The sequence below is a fragment of the Onychomys torridus genome, chromosome X (assembly GCF_903995425.1).
Source record: "Onychomys torridus chromosome X, mOncTor1.1, whole genome shotgun sequence".
NCBI classification, from domain to species: Eukaryota; Metazoa; Chordata; class Mammalia; order Rodentia; family Cricetidae; genus Onychomys; species Onychomys torridus.
Genome location: NC_050466.1, coordinates 3690777 through 3709616, shown reverse-complemented (window position 1 = coordinate 3709616; position 18840 = coordinate 3690777). Strand labels below are relative to the sequence as shown.

Below are 18840 nucleotides of genomic sequence, written 5' to 3'. Positions count from 1 at the left end.
TGGAGAATAAGGGAGGCCCATAGAAAAAGATGGCTTTTACTCTGGGGGAAGATCTGAGGAAAGGGTAGTAAAGAATGAAAAGCTTGGTTGTTGGATTGCTAGCAAGTTCTCAGTTTTATCACATAAACAAAACTGGGCCATACATTTTATCTTCAGCAAATTAAATATATTCTGTAATATTAATTAACAAATCAGTTGAAACATGAAATTCTGGCCTAAAGTAAATTGTCACATTTGTTAGCATTCCATTTACTGTAATAAGTACTTGAGATAGATAGGATTTGGAGGTTTCAACCCATGGTTTGTTGACCTCATTGCTTTTGGTTCTCTGGTGGTGGGCCAGAAAATCTTGGCAAGAAAATATGATAAAACTATTTACTTTATGGCTTGCATTGGGGGTGGGAAGGGGCCAGGATCCTAATAACCCCTTATAACCTGAAGACATCACATGTGATCCACTGTTTAAACTTTCTTTTACCTCCCAATAGTGGTTAATCCTTTAACACATGGCCTTTTGGGGGACATATAATATTCAAACTATAGTATGTCTCATAATAGGTGTCTTTTAAAATATTTGTTGTACATGGGGGGCACTTTATTGTATATAGAATGCTTAAGATCCAACCCAGCATGTAATACAAAGAGTTAAAGAGATTATAAATCACAAAGTGTTAAAGTTATTCATTTTCCACAATAGTTTACATTTTGTAAGCCATGTTTTATATACATTAATTCATTAGATATCTTCATTTTGCAAAAATTTAATTCATGTCTGCATACATGTATGTTTCATAGTATGCATGTGAAGGCCAGAGGATAACACTTGGGAGTCACTGCTTTCTTTCTATTATGGGTTTTGGAGATGGAACTCATGTCATCATGCTTCTATTTCCTGAGCCATGTCATTGGCTCAGTATCTTAGTTATTCTAAGGTAGATTATTTCCCATTTGACAGTCAAACAGACCAAGGGCTATTTTGGATAATTAACCGATTTCCGATGATTGGTAAGTAGTCAAGATTTGAACTTAGGTCCTCTGAGACCAGGGTTAAGGCTTTTTCACTGCATCCTGGTTGCATTGTGCTGTGTTTTGAATGTGTCCTAACACCACAAGCTTATGAGTTTGAACACTTGGTACTCAGTTGGTGGTGCTATTTGGGAAGGTTATGGGATGTTTAGGAGGCAGAGTTTGTCTTTTAAATACAGCATTTCTCAAATTGTAACTCTTTTTGCAGTGGAATAATGCTTCAGATAATCTTTCCTAATTCTTAATATGTCACAACATTCCTGATTTTCCAGTATACATTTGTACATGCTGTTTCTTTTCTTAGTTCAAAGGTCATAAATGGCACTATTGTTAGAGGAAAGGTTCTGCTAATTCAGATCAATGTGAGACATATTGTATGGAAAAAAAAACAACACTGAACACAACTTAAAATGCTCCAGTTTCAGAGGATTCTTGGACTTGATACTTCTAACAACTTTATTCCTACAAGTAGGGCTCGTCATTATTTCTTCCATGGCTTTCTTCTTTCTAGCTAAATATAAACCTTGGAGAGTATCAGAGGATTGCATGACTCCCATTACTGTGAATCAGGTGAGTGCAATTCATTTGTTACTTACTAAGTATGTAATTGTCATTAGTCATATATTAATGACCTTTTAAAGAAGAGGAAGTAGAGGATGTTCCAAACTGTCCTTGTTTTTGTGCCCTAGGAAATCTATATCCTCATTAGTAAGTACAGTGATAACAAAATGAGTAAAATAAGAGATGATTATGTTCATATGTTGCAAGTACTATTTATGCATTCAAGGATAAAATCGGGCTTTTAAGATTATCTGTCTCCTCACAACACGTTTGGTTTATTCATGGGAAAATTGAAAACTGGAATCTCCAAATAAGGAGTGAAATATTCCAGGCAAGGTTGTCTTCTATTCTCCTGAAAAGCTTATCTACCCGTCTAGGGCTATTACTATAGTATTACAGAAGGTTGATTTCTGTTTCAATTAACAAATATTATGTACATTTAGAAGGATATGGTATGGTGTTTTCATATATATATACACACACACACACACACACACACACACACACACACACACATTAATTATTAAATAAATCTATTTGGCATATCTATCACATTAAATATTTATCATTTGTCCTCAGAACATTAAAACTTGTCCTTTAGTCGTTTTGAAATAATACATTATTACTAACTTAGAAATAGTATTTTTAAAAGACCAATTTGCAAGCACCTTCAGAATTTTTTTTTTAATCTGTGTGGGCTTCAGTTTTCCCTTATTTTTAGTTGGGAATTGGAAATAATGATCTTTTTTAATGTTCATGAAATAATTTATTGAATGCATTGACTAACAATAAAGAATAACATATATGAAAACTTAAATTTTATCTGTAGTGTCCACAAATTTCCTACAAAGCACTGACACTATTGTTCAAATTAGTAATATCTTATCTCTCTATCAATTACTTTTAGTTTGCCAACATTCTCTCCCTTCTTCAGTTTTCATTCAGATACCCTAATAATCACCAGCATTGTGACTATAACAGTGATGAAGAATCAGTAGTCTTAATCACAGCTGTGCAAACTAGACTAAGCCCTCCTTATAGGCTTATGGATGACATAACCTTTAGTTTGTTATTTTGTTACTTGTAGTTGAAAATAGCCTGAGTGTTGCAAGTTGATGTCTCATCAACATGTACTGGATATAGCAGTCAGAGGGATACTGTTGAATCACGTGATACTTTGTCAGTCTTCAGCTCATTACTCAGTGGTCCCCATTTCATTCAGTCAATGACCCAAATCCCTAGTTAAGACATGCAAATCCAAATCCACCCTTCCTCTATCTCCTCCTTCCCCTCTCACTTTGAAATGGTGGCTTTTAAAAATGCTTACTGATGTAACGTTCTGTAATGTTATTTTTGTATTCTTTTGACTTATTTCACATACAGTTTTGATTATCTATTCTCAGTCAAGCACTGAGGATACAGCTGTGAAAATGTATTGCCTTATGAACTTTACATAATGGGGAGACAGCACACTTGGGCACCAAAAGTTTCTTTACATGAATAACTGAATGTAATTTTGATTGGTGCAGTGAACGGGAAATGGAGGCAGGCTTCTGTGGCCTAGTTCAGCACAGGATCTAGAAGGCTTTCCTGAGGAAGTAGCATTCATAGCATTGAGACCTGGATGACTTATGGGGACTGGGTTAATGTGAACAAGAAAGCACACAAGGTGGTTAAAGAGAAAGGGAGGAAGCAGAGAAGGGAGACACAGCTTGGGATACGTTAGAGAAAGGCAGTGGCCTTCTTATGCTGGACCATATACAGTAATTTAAACTTGATTTTCAGGTCAATTGAAAGCCCATGGGAAGTTGCATAGATCACAGGGACGGACATATATCATCTCTATAATCACAAGCAAGTACAGTCATGTGCTAATGCTACATGGCAAATTTAGGTCATTAGGTCAAGAGTGGTCACTAGACAGTTCTTTTGACTTTTCTGTATGGTTGAACACTGAAAATACAATTTTGAGATGAATCATTCTGTTTCTAGTGTGGAGGTTGGAATGGTAGTAAGATAATAACCAGGGAGAAGTCTCAGCTGTAATGTACTTGCAGCATGACACTAATTACTCAGGTTCAGTCCCCAGCGTCTATGTGAAGGGGTAAAGAGAGGACTCCACATGCATATGCAACACACACATCATATATAATAGTAAACAATAATGAACAATTCAAAATGATTAAAGCTGGGAGACTATTGAAGGAGTCGTGGAAAGCAGTGACATTAGTTCAGACTTGAGTGCTATCACAGGGGTGAGGAAAGTTAAGAAGTAGGACTCAGTATGATTCCCGGACTGATGTGGAACAAAGGAGAAGCAAGAAATGAAAATCAGTCCATGATGCCTGGTTACTGTCATGGGTTAGAGGATGGGTGCCCCTAATAACTGAGATGGGACAGGCTAGAGCAAGAACATGAGGACAAGAATGATAACAGAGTATTTAGTTTGAATATATTTTCAAAGAAGCTATTCTGAGATGTCATACTGGTGCTTAGATCTAGGTTGTTATCATAAAATAAAGTTATAGAAATAAATCTTCAAGAAAGGGAGTTTTGAGAGTGAATGGAAAGATAGAATTGTACTATACAACACACACACACACACACACACACACACACACACACACACGCACACACACACTCGGCAGTATCTGGTATATCTAGAGAATAAAGAAAAAAGATTATAATTTTATTGAAGAGAGAGGAAGTAACACAGATTGTTTTGGAAGCAAGTTCAAATGACCGGTAATGTCTTTTGGAAGCTGGCAAGCTTGGATTGGTGATCAGTGGCAACTGCTAAGTAAATTTTGTCTTAAAGTCATAATGGGTCATTTGGTCACCTAGGGCTTGCAAGGCATCCTATGAAACAGGTATTTGTGACCTACGTGTTTTCCCTATGATTTCTTAGCTCTGTTTACTTGGCTGTGACAGGAATAACTAAAGTGGTTTGATGGATCTTCTCAGGCTGAGAAGAAAGGTCTGCATCAGATATGCAAATTTTACATAATAAGTATATGTTAGCATGAAAGTAGGTTAGAAGTGAGGAGAAAGAGAGCACCAAAAGAGTCCAAATGATAACGCTTATGCTGAGAACTATCAGAGGCACAAGAGAAGCAACTAGTAACTAGAAACAGAAAAAATCCAGAGTGTGTGATTTTCAGACTTCTGTTGGTGGGTTTTATATTGTTTCTGATCTCTTTCAGAAACTCACGCACCTATAGGTGCTCATTTCTCATATACATATCTACTTCTGTAGGGAGGATGCATGAAAGTGGATGGCTGAGTAAGATATATATCTCATTTTGAATTTCAAAGTGTTTGTTGTTAAAAAGAGAAGATTGCTGGGAGGAGCATTAAACATAGATGGCTTACCCATATTTCCTGTGGTTTCTGTTCTATTTAGTGTTTCTTGGGTTTGTGTTAAAGAAATACTCAGTAAGATGCTGGATTTCATGAAACCATTGTACAGAGAACTGCTTTGAATTTGATCTGAACACAAAGGTTCATGCTCTTCTTGGGTTTAAGTTGTAAATTTAAGAATTATTTAACTACATTTTCTTAGTGAATAAATCTACTTTGTTGTATCTAATCCAGAGACTGGCTTCACCATCACCACCTTCTCACATCCTCTAACATGTCACTGAATCCAATCATGTTTGAAGATGATTTATTTTTCTAATGTGAGAAATAGTACCAAGCATATAGTTTTCTTTTCTGCATAATGGTGTGTGAATCCTTAAGAAGTACAGTATTTACTGAGCTACAATAGACTGAGTTTTCTACAGATGGCCTATTTTTGAATAATGCTGGAAATGGTTTGTGTATTCCCTTACTATGAAGAATATTAGATACATTCTTAAATGAGTTTTCAAATTTCAAAATGTATCTAAAAACATGTAGCAAATAAGAATAAATCTGAACATGCTTTTAGTTCTCCTACTACTAACATTCATTTGTTAGATTGTAAAGGGTTTGTATGTACTAAAATGAAGACATGAATCTGATTCCATAACATCTGCATGTTTTTGGTGCATGGGGTGCCATTGAGATAGTGTCTGGCTATTTAGCCCAGGATTGCTTAAAATTCTCTGTGTAGCCAAGGCTCACCTTGAATTTCTGATCTTCCTGCATCCACTTCCAAAGTGCTGGGATTACAAGTGTAACCTACCACGTCTGGCATAGACCATGTATGTTTATGTTTAAATATCAGACTATGATATTTCTTTGACATGTGATCATCTATCCACCTTGATAACATAGAGTTATGCCAAACTTGCCTAGGAGCTAAGTCCAGATTCAGTCACAGCCTCTGCATGACCTTGGACAAGTTATTTCAGTTCTCTTGATGGAAGGGTTGTAACCCATAAAATAAAAAACCAAGCTTGGCAACCCTTCTGTACTTAAATGACTTTGCTTCTAAATTTGGTAGCTTAGGCACCAAAATGACAGGATTTATAATGGATTCAACTACTGGCCTCTGTTTCACCATCATTTCTTGAACACTCATTCTTGTCACTGGCATCACTGCGGGCAAGGAATATTTCCTTTTTTATTGATTTTGGACTTAGCAATATGGCTTCCTTTTGACAAATGAGCTATACACACTTACGTGATTGAGCAGTGTGACTTATCCAAGTACACCTCTGCCATCACCACACTCAGGCTATTCCTTTGGTCTAATGAGGATGAGAAATAAGCATCTGATTTAGATCCTCAGGCCTATAAGGATGAAGCAGAGCTTTCCTAACCAACCTTCATAGACATGAAATAATTGGTCTTCACTTTAAGTCCTTGACTTTTGGTGTAGTTTGTAACTTGCCATTATAATAGCATAAGCAGATAAGAACTTGAGTAAACAGAAAATGAAAGAGAGAACATGGAGTTTCTGATTTTTTCCTATAGCAGCAGGAGAGATGTGAAGATATAAATTGATTGTCCCTTATTTCTTATTTCTTTTTATGTAATGGCTTGTAATATTGGACAAAATAATTTTTGTAACAGTTCTCTAATTGCTAGTTTGTCAGCAAGATGACTTTATATTCCAATTTCTCTACACACATTCTAGTTTGTGTCTGTTTTAGTGTGTGTGTGTGTGCGTGCGTGCGTGCGTGCGTGTGTGTGTGTGTGTGTGTGTAATCATGTGTAATCATTTAGCTCTCTTCACTTTCAAAATGAGGCTGAATTAGAGGATGAATTCTGCACTTACCAGAACTCCACCAGGACATCATAAAACATTACCACCTCCATCCTGAAGTTCGCCACTACCAATGGATTCTACCCCTTCTCTCAAACCATTCCCAGCATGCCTTCTTTACATCACAGGCAGTCCCAGGATAAGCAAAGTAGCCAGTATCTCTCTTTGTTATTCATCAAGCAATCTACTTCTTAGTGTTCCCTTCTCTTCTCAGACTGAGGAAACCTTAAGTAACTTGGTTGGAAAAGGGTTGAGGCCCCCTAATCTCAATACTATTTTCCAATAAGCTTGTGTCATTTCTGTCACTCTGAAGTCTATGAGCAATTGCACAGTTGGCTTGTTGGCAAAATAGTGTGGTACACTTCCTATCATCTACTCAGGGAAGCCCAAGTAGGTGAACATATAGAAGGATATGGTTTTTAGACAATCAGCAAGATCCTAAATGTTCATGACACTGACATGGCTCATCTCCTATCCTAACACCCTTTGGTGAGACATGACAGGGCAACAGAGTTCAAGGTCCCAGTCCTTTGCTGAGAGAAAACAGCAGGCAAGTAGAGATGCAGCTCTTGGAGAATTGGTCCCTTCAGAGCCTACATTTCGCCATGCTTGAACGCAGCATGAGAATTCCCTCTACAGATGTTCCAGGGTTGTCAACCATCTTTTGCCAAAGGCGTTGTTCTTCCCCACGAGAGTCCATCCAGTCTACACTCTTACCATGGCTGAAACCTGAAGAAGGGAAAAGGGGGTACAACATTTCACATAGGGGGTCAACCTTCTAAAAGGCAAGTAAGAATCCCTGAGGGGAGCTTTTAAGTAGAAATCCTCTTGCTGGCCTCTTCTCAGTTCCCATATCTAGTGAGAGGTGTTAAAATGAGTCAGTCCATTGAAGCCTGCATGACTTCCTTCTGCTTAAGTTGTGCAGAGAGATCAGAATGGCCCCTGATGTCTCATTTCCTTCCTATTTTGATATCCTGGCAGAGAACCAATTCATCTAAACCAAGTTAATGTGAGTTCACAGGCTGGCCTCAGATATGAAGATCTCTATTTCTAACATAGCTGCTTCTCTGACCCTGGAAGTTTCAAGTTTACTGACATATGTATCCCCTGCTCTCTTTAATCTATAAAAAAGCTTCATATAGATGGGGTGTTTCTCATCCAAAATGTTAATGTGGCATACGGCTGACCTAAGATATGGGATAAAGAGATTTGCGATGACTACATGTGTACTTCTAGTGACAAAGCATTTGACAACTCTAATATGTCTCCCCACCTAGTTCACACATTGTTATATTTTATGACATGAGTTATATATTTTCATTCTGTGTTTAGTTTTCTATTAACATAACACACTCAGGTCATTGAGAAAATGCATCCATCTGATTGGCCTGAAGGCAAGGCTGTGAAGAAGTTTCTTGACTGATGATTGATGTGGGAGGAAACAGCTCGCTTGGGGGCAGTGCTGCCCCTGGGCAGGTGGTCCTGAGTTATATAAAAAACATGCTGAGCAAGCAAGTAAGCAGTATTCCTCTGTGGTTCTGCTTCAGTTCTGTCTCTATGTTCCTGCCTTGACTTCCTGCCTTGATTCACACCTTCATGACAGACTGTAAATAACAAGCTGAAATAAACCCTTTTCTCCCCAAGTTGCTCCTTGGCATTGTCTTTATCATAGCAATAGAAAGCAAACTAAGACAGTGCTTGTATGAACAATGTTGTCTGTAGAGAAAATGTGGTTTCCTTTCAACATGATCATTGTTGAGTTGAAGTTCTAAAAGAAGATGAAGTAACGGCAACCTTATGAGGCCTTCCTCTCCTATCACAAGTCTGTGTCTTGATTTTCACCTGTGCAGAACCTGAAGACCCAAGAAAGTACTTGAAATTGACTTGCATGAATGTATTGAAGATTTTTCTATGAAAGTATCAAGTATAAATATAACACTTGTTCAACTTTAAGCTACCACATTAACACTTACATTTTAACAGTGATCAGATCTCCATCTAAAAGAATGAGGCATCTGTGTTACTTCAGGAGTTAGTTAGAGCTCAAACTACATGAAAGTCTGTAACACATCACACCTGTACCAGTCATGCTCTTGCCCATGCCCAGGCATAGGCCAGCTCCAGCTCACCCAGTTCCTTACCACTTCCAGAATTTAACCGGACACCTCCTAGAAAGATGTTGCTGGAAAAGGCCTCCTTGTCCCAGATGGTGAGTTCTAGGCAAACATCCTTTATATCTTGAGGATATAGGCCACTGAATATGAATGTGTGATTCCACTGAGGATTAACACTCTTTTTTACAATTGCAGTTTTATGCTTGGTGGCTTTGTTATCATCAGGAAGCAGGTAGCTGTAGAAAGAAACACAATCCCATTAGTGGGAAAGTTAAAAAAAATTATCTTTGAGTTGTCATTTGGATTTTCTACAATTCTGTGTAACTGTGAGTGAATGCAATATGCATACTTGGTGTTCTCTCCCTGATTCGTCTAAGCTTAAATAATATCTTATTTGGAGGGGTGACCAGTGCCATAATAGTAAAATGACCTCTATCTGTTTCTGAATACAATTTTTGTCTTTCCAAACCCTTCTAAATATTTTGTTCTCCATCCGGGAAAGAAAAGACCTGTGGTGGTAGCCACTATTGAGTGTTTCACTTTGTATCTTCTTGGGTCATCTGTAGGCTGATTTGAAGGCAGGGTGGATAGTTCCTGGCATGTTTTCAGCTTCACACCTCAAATCCTGTGTGTTATCTGGTTCTGTGTGAGTTTTCTCCCTTATGTTCAGAGCACCTAGAAGTCACTGAAGACTGAGTGCTTGAAAGGTAATTCTCAATCAGTGGGTTTTAGAAAAGGTTGGTGAGTTCCACAGGTCTTCAAAGGATACGCCTGAAGAACATTACATGGAGTTCTTGTTGCTTTCCCAGTGGAACTGAACCCTACAGTGATAACCTTCCCATTAACAATTCTTTTTAATCTGCTTCCCTCTATCTTTTGCTTCATGGTCTATCCTCTTTCACTGATGTTTCCTGGAAGTCCTTCTCTGGTACACAACCTGTGTCCTAGGTCATCTCTAGTGTGTTCAAATTGTAAGTCCCAAACACCTTTGTGCCTTCCGGAAACATGGTTTAGGGAAGAAAATGAGTGTGTAGATGGAATAAGTACATGAAACAATTATGAGAAATAAAACTAAATGGCCCAGGGATAAAGAAGATAATTGGGTCATGTGGTATTTTATTTACTATATTGGTCAGCACTAGTAAGTAGGACAGTGATAGAGTACTTACCTAGCAAGGGCCCAGCACTACCACCAAACAGTGAAGAATTAATAAATTAACCAGAGAATGCTATTATCTCTCAATCTCCATTCTATACTTATTCTCTTTTAAAATTCATGATTTTTATTATTAGCATATTACATTTTCTTTTATTTCAATTCTTGTATTTCCATCATTAAAAACACGTGGTTCTACATTTGGGCACATATTTTTCCATAATTAAGACCATAAAGCTGTCTTGCAACTCATATAGCGGCAGGACTAGGTTCTGGTCAATAGAATAGAAGCAGCTGTATGAAAAAATTATGGGAGGCATCCTCTGAGCTTAGACTTGCATAGGATAGCTGAGCTCTGCATAGCTAGGTATCCTGGTCCATGGAGAAGATGCCATAATGATATAGAAAAATACCTTCATCCCTGATAATCAGGACATTTCCACATCTACCCTAGATAAATTACCTTCAGTCATTGTTTACGTATAAGAGAAAATGTCTTTTTAATGTTTTTGTAATATTTATTTTTTATTGTATGTATGTATGTATGTATGTATGTATGTATGTATGTATGTTATTATGTATGCATGTATGTGTGGGGGCATGCCATGGTATAGATGTGGAGGCCAAAGGATAACCTGCAAGAGTTAGTTATCTTTTTTTTTTTTTTTACCAGGCGGGTTCCAGTCACCAAAACTGGTCCATTAGGTTTGGTGGCAAGCCCGTTTCTCTTTAACTTGCTGAGCCATCTTGTGGGCCCTGACTTTTAAGCCACAAATATTTCAGTTCATAAACAGAGCATATGTAATTATGTAATTTACATATTTTATAACATTAAAAATACACCTGTTCTTGCTTGCTCTCTGGTTCTTTGAAAAGATATCTCAGTTCATTTTTAAGGACATTTATTTATCCATTTTTATGTGTGTGAGTGTTTTCCCTGCCTATATGTCTATGTACTATGTGCAAGCAGTGTCTATGGAGACCAGAAGAGGGTATCAGAACTCCTGAGACTGTAGTTACAGATGGTTGTGAGGTGTCATGTGGGTGTTGGGAACTGAACTTGCGTCCTTTGCAAGAGCACCCAGTGCTTTTTACTACTGAACCATTTTCCTACTCCTTGCATAATTTTTAAATTGGCTTAATAGTTAAGAATACATAAGAGAATTTATTGTTTTTTTTTAAAGAAAGAATGAAGCACTATTCTTTATTATTTGTGCCTCATAAATTCTCAATAAGAAAATGTAAAAACTGTTTCAGACAATATTAAGTCATCCCTGGAAGGTCATAATAGGGCCATAGGACAGGAACAATATTCTTACCATACAAGACAGTAAGGAACAAAGTCCTAAACTGGACGCTGGGGCTCCTGAGGTCAACTACAGCAGCATGATTCAGAGAAAGTGTTTCTTTTATACTAAAGAACACAATTCAGCAATGTGGAAACCCTAGTCATCTTACTCTCTTCAGTATATGGCTTACCAAACTTAAAACACATGAGAATAAAGGTATGATTCATTTCCTTGTGGGAAAATACACCCATGGGAGGCCTGCTTCTTTCTGAATGGAGATGGAGGAGTGGGTGGTGAAGGGGGTAGATGGGAGGCAGGGGTGGTGGTGGGGAGGGAATGGAAAGAGAGGAGGGCAGGGTAACTGTGTTTGGTATGTAAAATAAATGAAAAAAGTTAAGTAAAATACAATTTATAAAAGATTATACATGAAAAGAAGAAAAGCAAGATCTCACCCTGTGCCCCCTGCTGGCCTGGAACTTGCTACATGTAGCTTGGGAGGGACATAAACTGGTGATCTTCCTGACTCAGTGTCCTCAGTAGTAGGATTTCAGGCACTGCCATCAGGCCTGGATCATTTTTCAAAGAGGCAACATCTCTGCCTTGAAGACTCACGCTATGGCTTGGCATCATGGAAACTTGCTTTCCTTCCTATGCTTAATGGTGCTCTGTGAGGTCACTTATATCTATTTTTCAAAGAGCAGCATTTAATCCTTGATGCATATACATTTGAGTGTTTGCTTGAATGAATGGAAAAATATCGTTTTAGCCCAAATTCTTCTAATTGGATGAGAAAAGTCTACAATAGTCAGAAATGAGAGAGACTTGCTATTTGGATTGCCTAGAATGAGCAAGAACATCCATTTAAAGGGCAATGTTCCTTCAAAAACTGCTATTTGCTCCATATGGCAACAAATGTGTACTAGGTAGTCCTGGAGCCTGCCTCAAACACTTTCCAGGAAAGATGCTGAAATTTCTCTGCATTTTGCAATTTTCCCCAAGAGAGCAAACCAGCAAGTATTTAATATTTTGGTTGCTGCACCAAATGAAAACAAAGAAAAAATGAAAGTAAATTATACATAGAAAATCATGCTTTCTTCTCTTTTGGGAAATGAATCTCCTGGGAAAATCTTCCAGCCTTCAGGATGAGAGTGAGCCTCACAGTGCCCTCTAGAAACATGCTGGCGACACAGTGAGAGCTAGAATAGCAAGTGTACTCCATACTCAGATTGCTGCAGATGGAAAAGCAAGTGCTTAAGGGGAGCTTTTCCAAAGTACATGCAATATGCAGAACGTGGGCCTCTCACAACTCCCATTGTCTAGTGGATCACAGCTCTTTTCAACATCCAGTAAGTGTCATCTGTGTCGAGCTAGAACAAAATTACCCCTTCACGAAGCTGTCAGAAGTGCCTCCCGATTTCACTGCTGTCAGATTCTTTGCATCTTTGATGAACACTTCAAGTATTCCACCAGAGATGACAGGTGACTCTTTTTTCTTTCCCTTTTTAAAGGTCTTCTTTCCTGCACGAACCAGCAGAAAGGAGGTGGAAGGGATCAGTGATTCCACTTTGCAATTTACAGAGAACATCTACAAAGAGTTACTTCATTTTCTGGTAATCAAGCATTTTTGTTGTATATAAAATATCACACACACATGCATGCATGCACACACACACAAAGCTTCTGGAAAGGAAAGATGTAAAGCTTCTAAAGTAATAGAATGGAAAGTATCCTGCCTGGACCACCATCCTGTTTTTTTGTTGTTGTTGTTGTTGTTGTGTTGTTTTGTTTTTTGTTTTTTGAGACAGGGTTTCTCTGTGTAGCTTTGCGCCTTTCCTGGAACTCGCTCTGTAGACCAGGCTGGCCTCGAACTCACAGAGATCCACCTGCCTCTGCCTCCCGAGTGCTGGGATTAAAGGCGTGCGCCACCACAGCCTGGCACCATCCTGTTCTTACTGAGAAAGAGCTATGGTGAAAGCCAGACCCAAGCACCAGAGCTCCAGGAGAGACATTTCTATAGCTTGGATATTTTAAACTGACTTCCAAAGGGTATATTCAATAACTCACTTTTTATAAATTGTCAACTTCAGACAGGGTCAGTTCTAGAGGGTACAGCCTAGATTCAGTTACATTTTGTGGTTGGGAGAAAACTGTTTCAACTTCAATATTTATTCTGATGTAATAGGTTCAACATGAGCAATAATCACTCATGACTCGATCTTTATTTAATACTCTTTGACATACCTTACATATATGGACCTATTTAATCCTCACAATGCTTTTGCTTTTTAAATTATTTTCCTTTTTTGTGAGATCATAATATAATTATAATTATATAATTATAATAATCGTCCTCCAAACTCTCCCATGTATCCCTCCTTTCTCTCTTTCAAATTCATGGTCTCTTTTTCATTGGCTGTTATTACATGCATATATGTATGTACATATATGTTCCTAACTGTAACCTGCTCGGTCTGAATAACATTCCCCGTATGTATGTTTTCAGGGATGACCATACGGTATTGCCATGAATGGGAAAATAAAGGAAGCTGTCTAAGAAGATAATGAAAGGAGGAAGAAAAGAGAAATTTCAAATTGATGTCATCTGAATTTTCTCTTTGTTTTCTCTGTTTTATGCCAGATATTTCTTCTTTAGACTTCCCGAGTAGCTGTGAATGAATCCATAGAGCAGCTTCCTAGAAACCCCCTCACACAACACACCTCTCCCAAACTGGGGCGATTCTGTATCTCTTGGACTGACAGGAAATAATCTCCCATCAGGGCTGGTTTCTAAGTAGGATTTTTGTCCTGTACTTTTCTTCTCCATATCCATTATAGCATGTACTTCTCAACTCTCAAGAGAACCCGATCCTATTTTATTATTGTACTGGAAAAGTAACATAGTCCAACCACACCCTAATATCTATTTACACAATTGTAGAAACAGAATGTCACTGATCATATCTATTGATTTTAACCCTACCTTGAGGTTGTCCTACTGGGAATATAGGGTTCTTCTCTGGAGGAATGTAGCGTAAAACAACTGTTAGCTCTCCTTTGTATTGAAGGCCTATATAAGGAGCCAACTCCACCTAGCCAAGGGGAGATAAGTGAAAAGAAAGTTAGAATACTAGATATCATCTTCTTAATGAAATACAGCATATTCAGAAAGGCAAATATTACATGTTTTCTCTCACATTTGGAATACAGGGAATCCATATTTCCTTAGATATTATTTCCCTAAGAGACCTCACTCCTCTATGGGGAGGACCCCAGCTTAGACTCCTAGCAATAGTGAATAAGTAGCCTGAACTGGCCCTCTCCTGTGACCAGATTGGTGCCTGGCCCAACTGTCATCAGAGAAGCATTACCCAGAAACTGATGAAGGCAGATGCAGAGAGGCAGAGCCAAACATTAGGCAGAGTTCCTGTGGAGGAGGAGGAGAAAGGAGTGTAGGAGCCAGAAGGATCAACGACATCACAAGAAAACCCACAGAGCTCATAGGAGCTAACAGAGACTTAACCAATAACCAGGGGTTCTGCATGGGACTGACCTAGGCACACTGCATATATGTTACAGTTATATAGCTCTTAGGGAACTTCTAACAGCAGCTCTCTCCAACTCTTTTACACCCCCATACTGGGTCGTCTTGCCCAGTCTTAATACATGAGGAGGTGCTTAGTCTTACTGCAACTTGATATGCCATGTTTTGTTGATACGCAGGGGAGACCTGCCCTTTCCTGGATCGAGATGGAAGAAGAAGGGATTGGGGGCTGAGAGTGGGGGAGTGGGGGTGAGGAACTGGGAGGGGAGGATGGGGGGGCTGCTGGGATACAAAATGAATAGATAAACAAAAAAGTTTTCTTCAGAGAGAGAGAGAGAGAGAGAGAGAGAGAGCTGACTCCTGTGCACTGAGTCAAGGGCAGAGAACTGTGCTTCTCAGAGAGCAGATGTAAAATGCTCAGAAGCCAAACCCTCACATAGTAAAGCTAGAGACTCTTGAAGTCTTACCACTCATCCACAGACCCACAGACACACACAGAGACATACAGACACACACACACACACATGCATGCACACGCATGCACACACAGAGGAGATATTTGCCTGACTTTTATTTCTGTTGTAAGAGTAGCAAGTATTTTATTTAACCTTACCAGAAGCAAAAATGATATGATAAGGTAAAATAAGCCATCATATGCTAACTTCATTATTTTAAATAAAGTATGTGGCAAAAACTTATCTTACTGTTCTAAAATTACCAGTAGGGCTGAGGGTACCTAGTAGTAGATCTTTTTTTCCCAGCATACATGGCACTTTGAATTTGATCCCCAATTCTACCAAAAACAAAAAATTCAGTAATTTTAGTTTATATGTCATAAATGAAAAATTCAAATGGACACTATAGTTGATTAAAATAGTCTCGACTTTTTTGACACTATGATCAATGGGAGGTGGCCATTTGTCTTCTCTGGGACTGAGCAGCTGTTGTATTACTTTGGTAATTGGAACATGGCAGAGGAGGCAAACAAAGTACTTGTTGTTTCTGGGCCTGTGTCTAAAGGTTGACCTCTTCTATTTCCTTTCTTGTAATGGCTATTCATAGAATATTTCCTCTTAGAGCCCATGCTGTGAGAGTTTCAGCCCACATGTTGAAGAGACACCTAAATGATCTAGTTTGCAGGCCTAGCTATATCAGCCAGCATATATCAACGTCAAGTATGGGATATGGAAGCAAGCTAATTTAAACATCCAATCCAGTAAAATCTTCACGTGATGTCAGCTTTAGTCAACCATCTGGCTGCAACTCTATGATACCTTGACTGAGAACTACCTTGATGAGCTCATTTAGCACACAGAATTATGAGAGACAGCAATCCCAGATTTTTGTTTAAAGCCAGGAAGGTTTCCATTAGTTTACTATACTGCCACAGTTAATCAAAGCAGCCCTATTTGATAGTGGGTGAAATTTTTGAGTTAAGAAATAGGTTTTAGGAAACAAGATAAGTGCAGAGCATATTACAGATACAGAGCATATTAGTACATACTCAAACCATACATTGTTGGGATATATTGATGTCATGTGGACTTTCAGCTAAAGGTAAAATATACTAGTGACTTTTAATAAACGTAACCCCCAGGAATTATGAAAGTATAACACAGTAACAATGAGATCTTAAGATGTTTTAGTTTAGTTTCTATTGCTGTGACAAACCATATGTCTGAAGCAACTTGGAGTGGAGAGGGTTTATTTCATCTTATAGTTCATCATGAAGGGAAATCAGTGCAGGAACTGAAAGCAGGCTCCCAGAGGCAGGAACTGAAGCAGAGGCCATAAAGAAAACTTATTAGCTTGCTCCTTGTGCCTTGCTCAACCTCTTTCTTATACAACTCAGGACTACCTGTTGAGGGGTGGAACTGCTCTCTATCATCCTTATTGATGCTCCACATCAATCCTTTTTCAAGAAAATGCCCCACAGTCTTGCCTATAGTTTGATCAAGACAATCTTTCAATTGGAGTTTTCTCTTTTCAGATGCCCCTAGATTGTGTAAAGTTGACAAAAAAAGTAACCAGTGCTTTTATAACATAATAATATACAAAAGATAGCTACAGTGTAGAGTCATCTTCAAGTCTTCACATATATAATGGGGTTTATTTGATATTCTGGCTTGGAAATTCTAAGGTAACATGTTCTGCCATACCATCACTTTCATTATTCAACCAATTTCTGCCCAGGAAAATGTAGAATTTCATTCAGTTTCCTACAGGGTACTTTTGTAAGTATTGTGGGGATGCATTAGACATAGACCCTACTTTCAATAGTGTTTAGAAGCTGCTTGAAACTACCCACATTTCTAATTCATCAGATTAATGTAGTCTATCCTTAAAATGAGCAGGATTACCTCTACAAAGACCATGTGTATTTGCTCTGATCAATTCATGCCCACAGAGAGTCAGCGGTATGAGTCTCTAAGGTTCTAAATGACAGATACATTTGTGTAGTAATTATATAACTCAATATTACATAAATTGATTTGTGAACAAAGACAGCTGTCACTATAGAAATTAGACTACTTTAGAGGAACAAATATTTGAATGCCAAATTGGTTTATGTGGCCTTAAAACTGTAGAAGATTAGAAAAATTATGAATATTTAGAAAAAATTTCATTTAAAGGTGTTCTTATTTCACTTTATATCACACATTAGAAATTGTTGAAGATAATGCATTAAGAATGGCATCAATAAAAGGGAAATATAGTCAAATTTTATTTGCAAAATATATTCAAACAATATTAAATGTTTCCTACCGATATTTGTATATAAATGTATATTTATTTACTTTATACTGAAACAAATGTGTGCTACCTTGTGAAAGTAATCACAACAATATGGTACTAGAATAAAAAATAACCAAATAGGCACATGGAACCTATTGAAGAACCCAGAAATAAATCCAGAAATTTGTGGCCAACTGATTTTCAATAAAAGTACTGTGGTGGTTTGAGTAGGAATGTACTCCCATAGGCTCATATAGTTGAATACTTAGTCACAAAGGAGTGACATTATTAGAAAAGGATTAGGAGGTGTGACCTTGTGGGAGGAAGTGTCACTGGGAGGTGGATTTTGAGGTTTCAAAAGCCCCATGACAGGTCTAGTCAGTGTCTCTGTCTCTCTCTCCCTCAACTCTCCCCTACAGATTATGATGTAGTTCTTAACTACTTCTCCAGCACCATGTCTGCCCGTGTGCCACCATGCTCCCTGTCATGATGATAATGGACTAAACCTCTGAAACTGTAAGCAAGACTCCAATGAAAAGCTTTCTCTTATATCAGTTGCTGTGGTCAAAGTGTCTCTTCATAGCAATAGAACAGTGACTAAGACAAGTACCAGCAGCACACATAGACAAAGGGCAATAGCTTTAATAAATAGTGTTGGACAGACTGGATGTCTACAGACAGAAGAACAAAACTAAATACTTATCCCATATAAGTATTATATACCATATATAAAATCAAAATAAAACAGATTAGAGATTTAAGTGTAATACCTGAGATGGTAAGACAACTAGAAAATAATTTGGAAAGTGTAGGGGGTTCCATGGCATTGATATTGTCAACCATATTTTTTTGGCAATGGGGGGATATGATCTCAAAAGTATAGGAAACAAAAGCAAAAACGGACAAATAGGATCACATCTTATAACCTGAGATCACAACAATTTCAATACTTCTGTATAACAAGGGGGACAATTAACAAAGTAAAGAGACAATCTAGGTGATGTGAGAAAATAACTGCCTCTGACAAGGAGAAAGTAACCAAGATACATAAGGAACTCAAGTAACTCAATAGTAAAGCCAATGACCTTGCTAAACTTTTCAAAAGAACGCATGCAAGTGATGAACAGGTTTATGAATAGTGCTCAAAATTACTACAAAGATGACATGCACAACTGTAAAAGGAAATAATTGCACATTGTTAGTGGGAATGCAAATTAACAAAG

General features: G+C 38.0%; 1 protein-coding gene across 3 annotated transcripts in view; it reads right to left on the bottom strand.

Moving 5' to 3' along the window:
- Positions 1–6696: 6696 nt before the first annotated feature.
- Sytl5 (synaptotagmin like 5) overlaps positions 6697–18840 on the bottom strand; it is a 240054-nt gene continuing 227910 nt past the window's right edge. For all 3 annotated transcript variants that reach the window (XM_036175313.1, XM_036175314.1, XM_036175315.1), the window contains 4 exons: positions 14321–14429; positions 12723–12858; positions 8923–9131; positions 6697–7510 (listed from right to left, as the gene is read on the bottom strand). In XM_036175313.1, the coding sequence (XP_036031206.1) occupies positions 7368–7510; positions 8923–9131; positions 12723–12858; positions 14321–14429 (597 nt within the window). In that variant the 3' untranslated portion in view covers positions 6697–7367. The remainder of the gene's footprint in view (positions 7511–8922; positions 9132–12722; positions 12859–14320; positions 14430–18840) is intronic.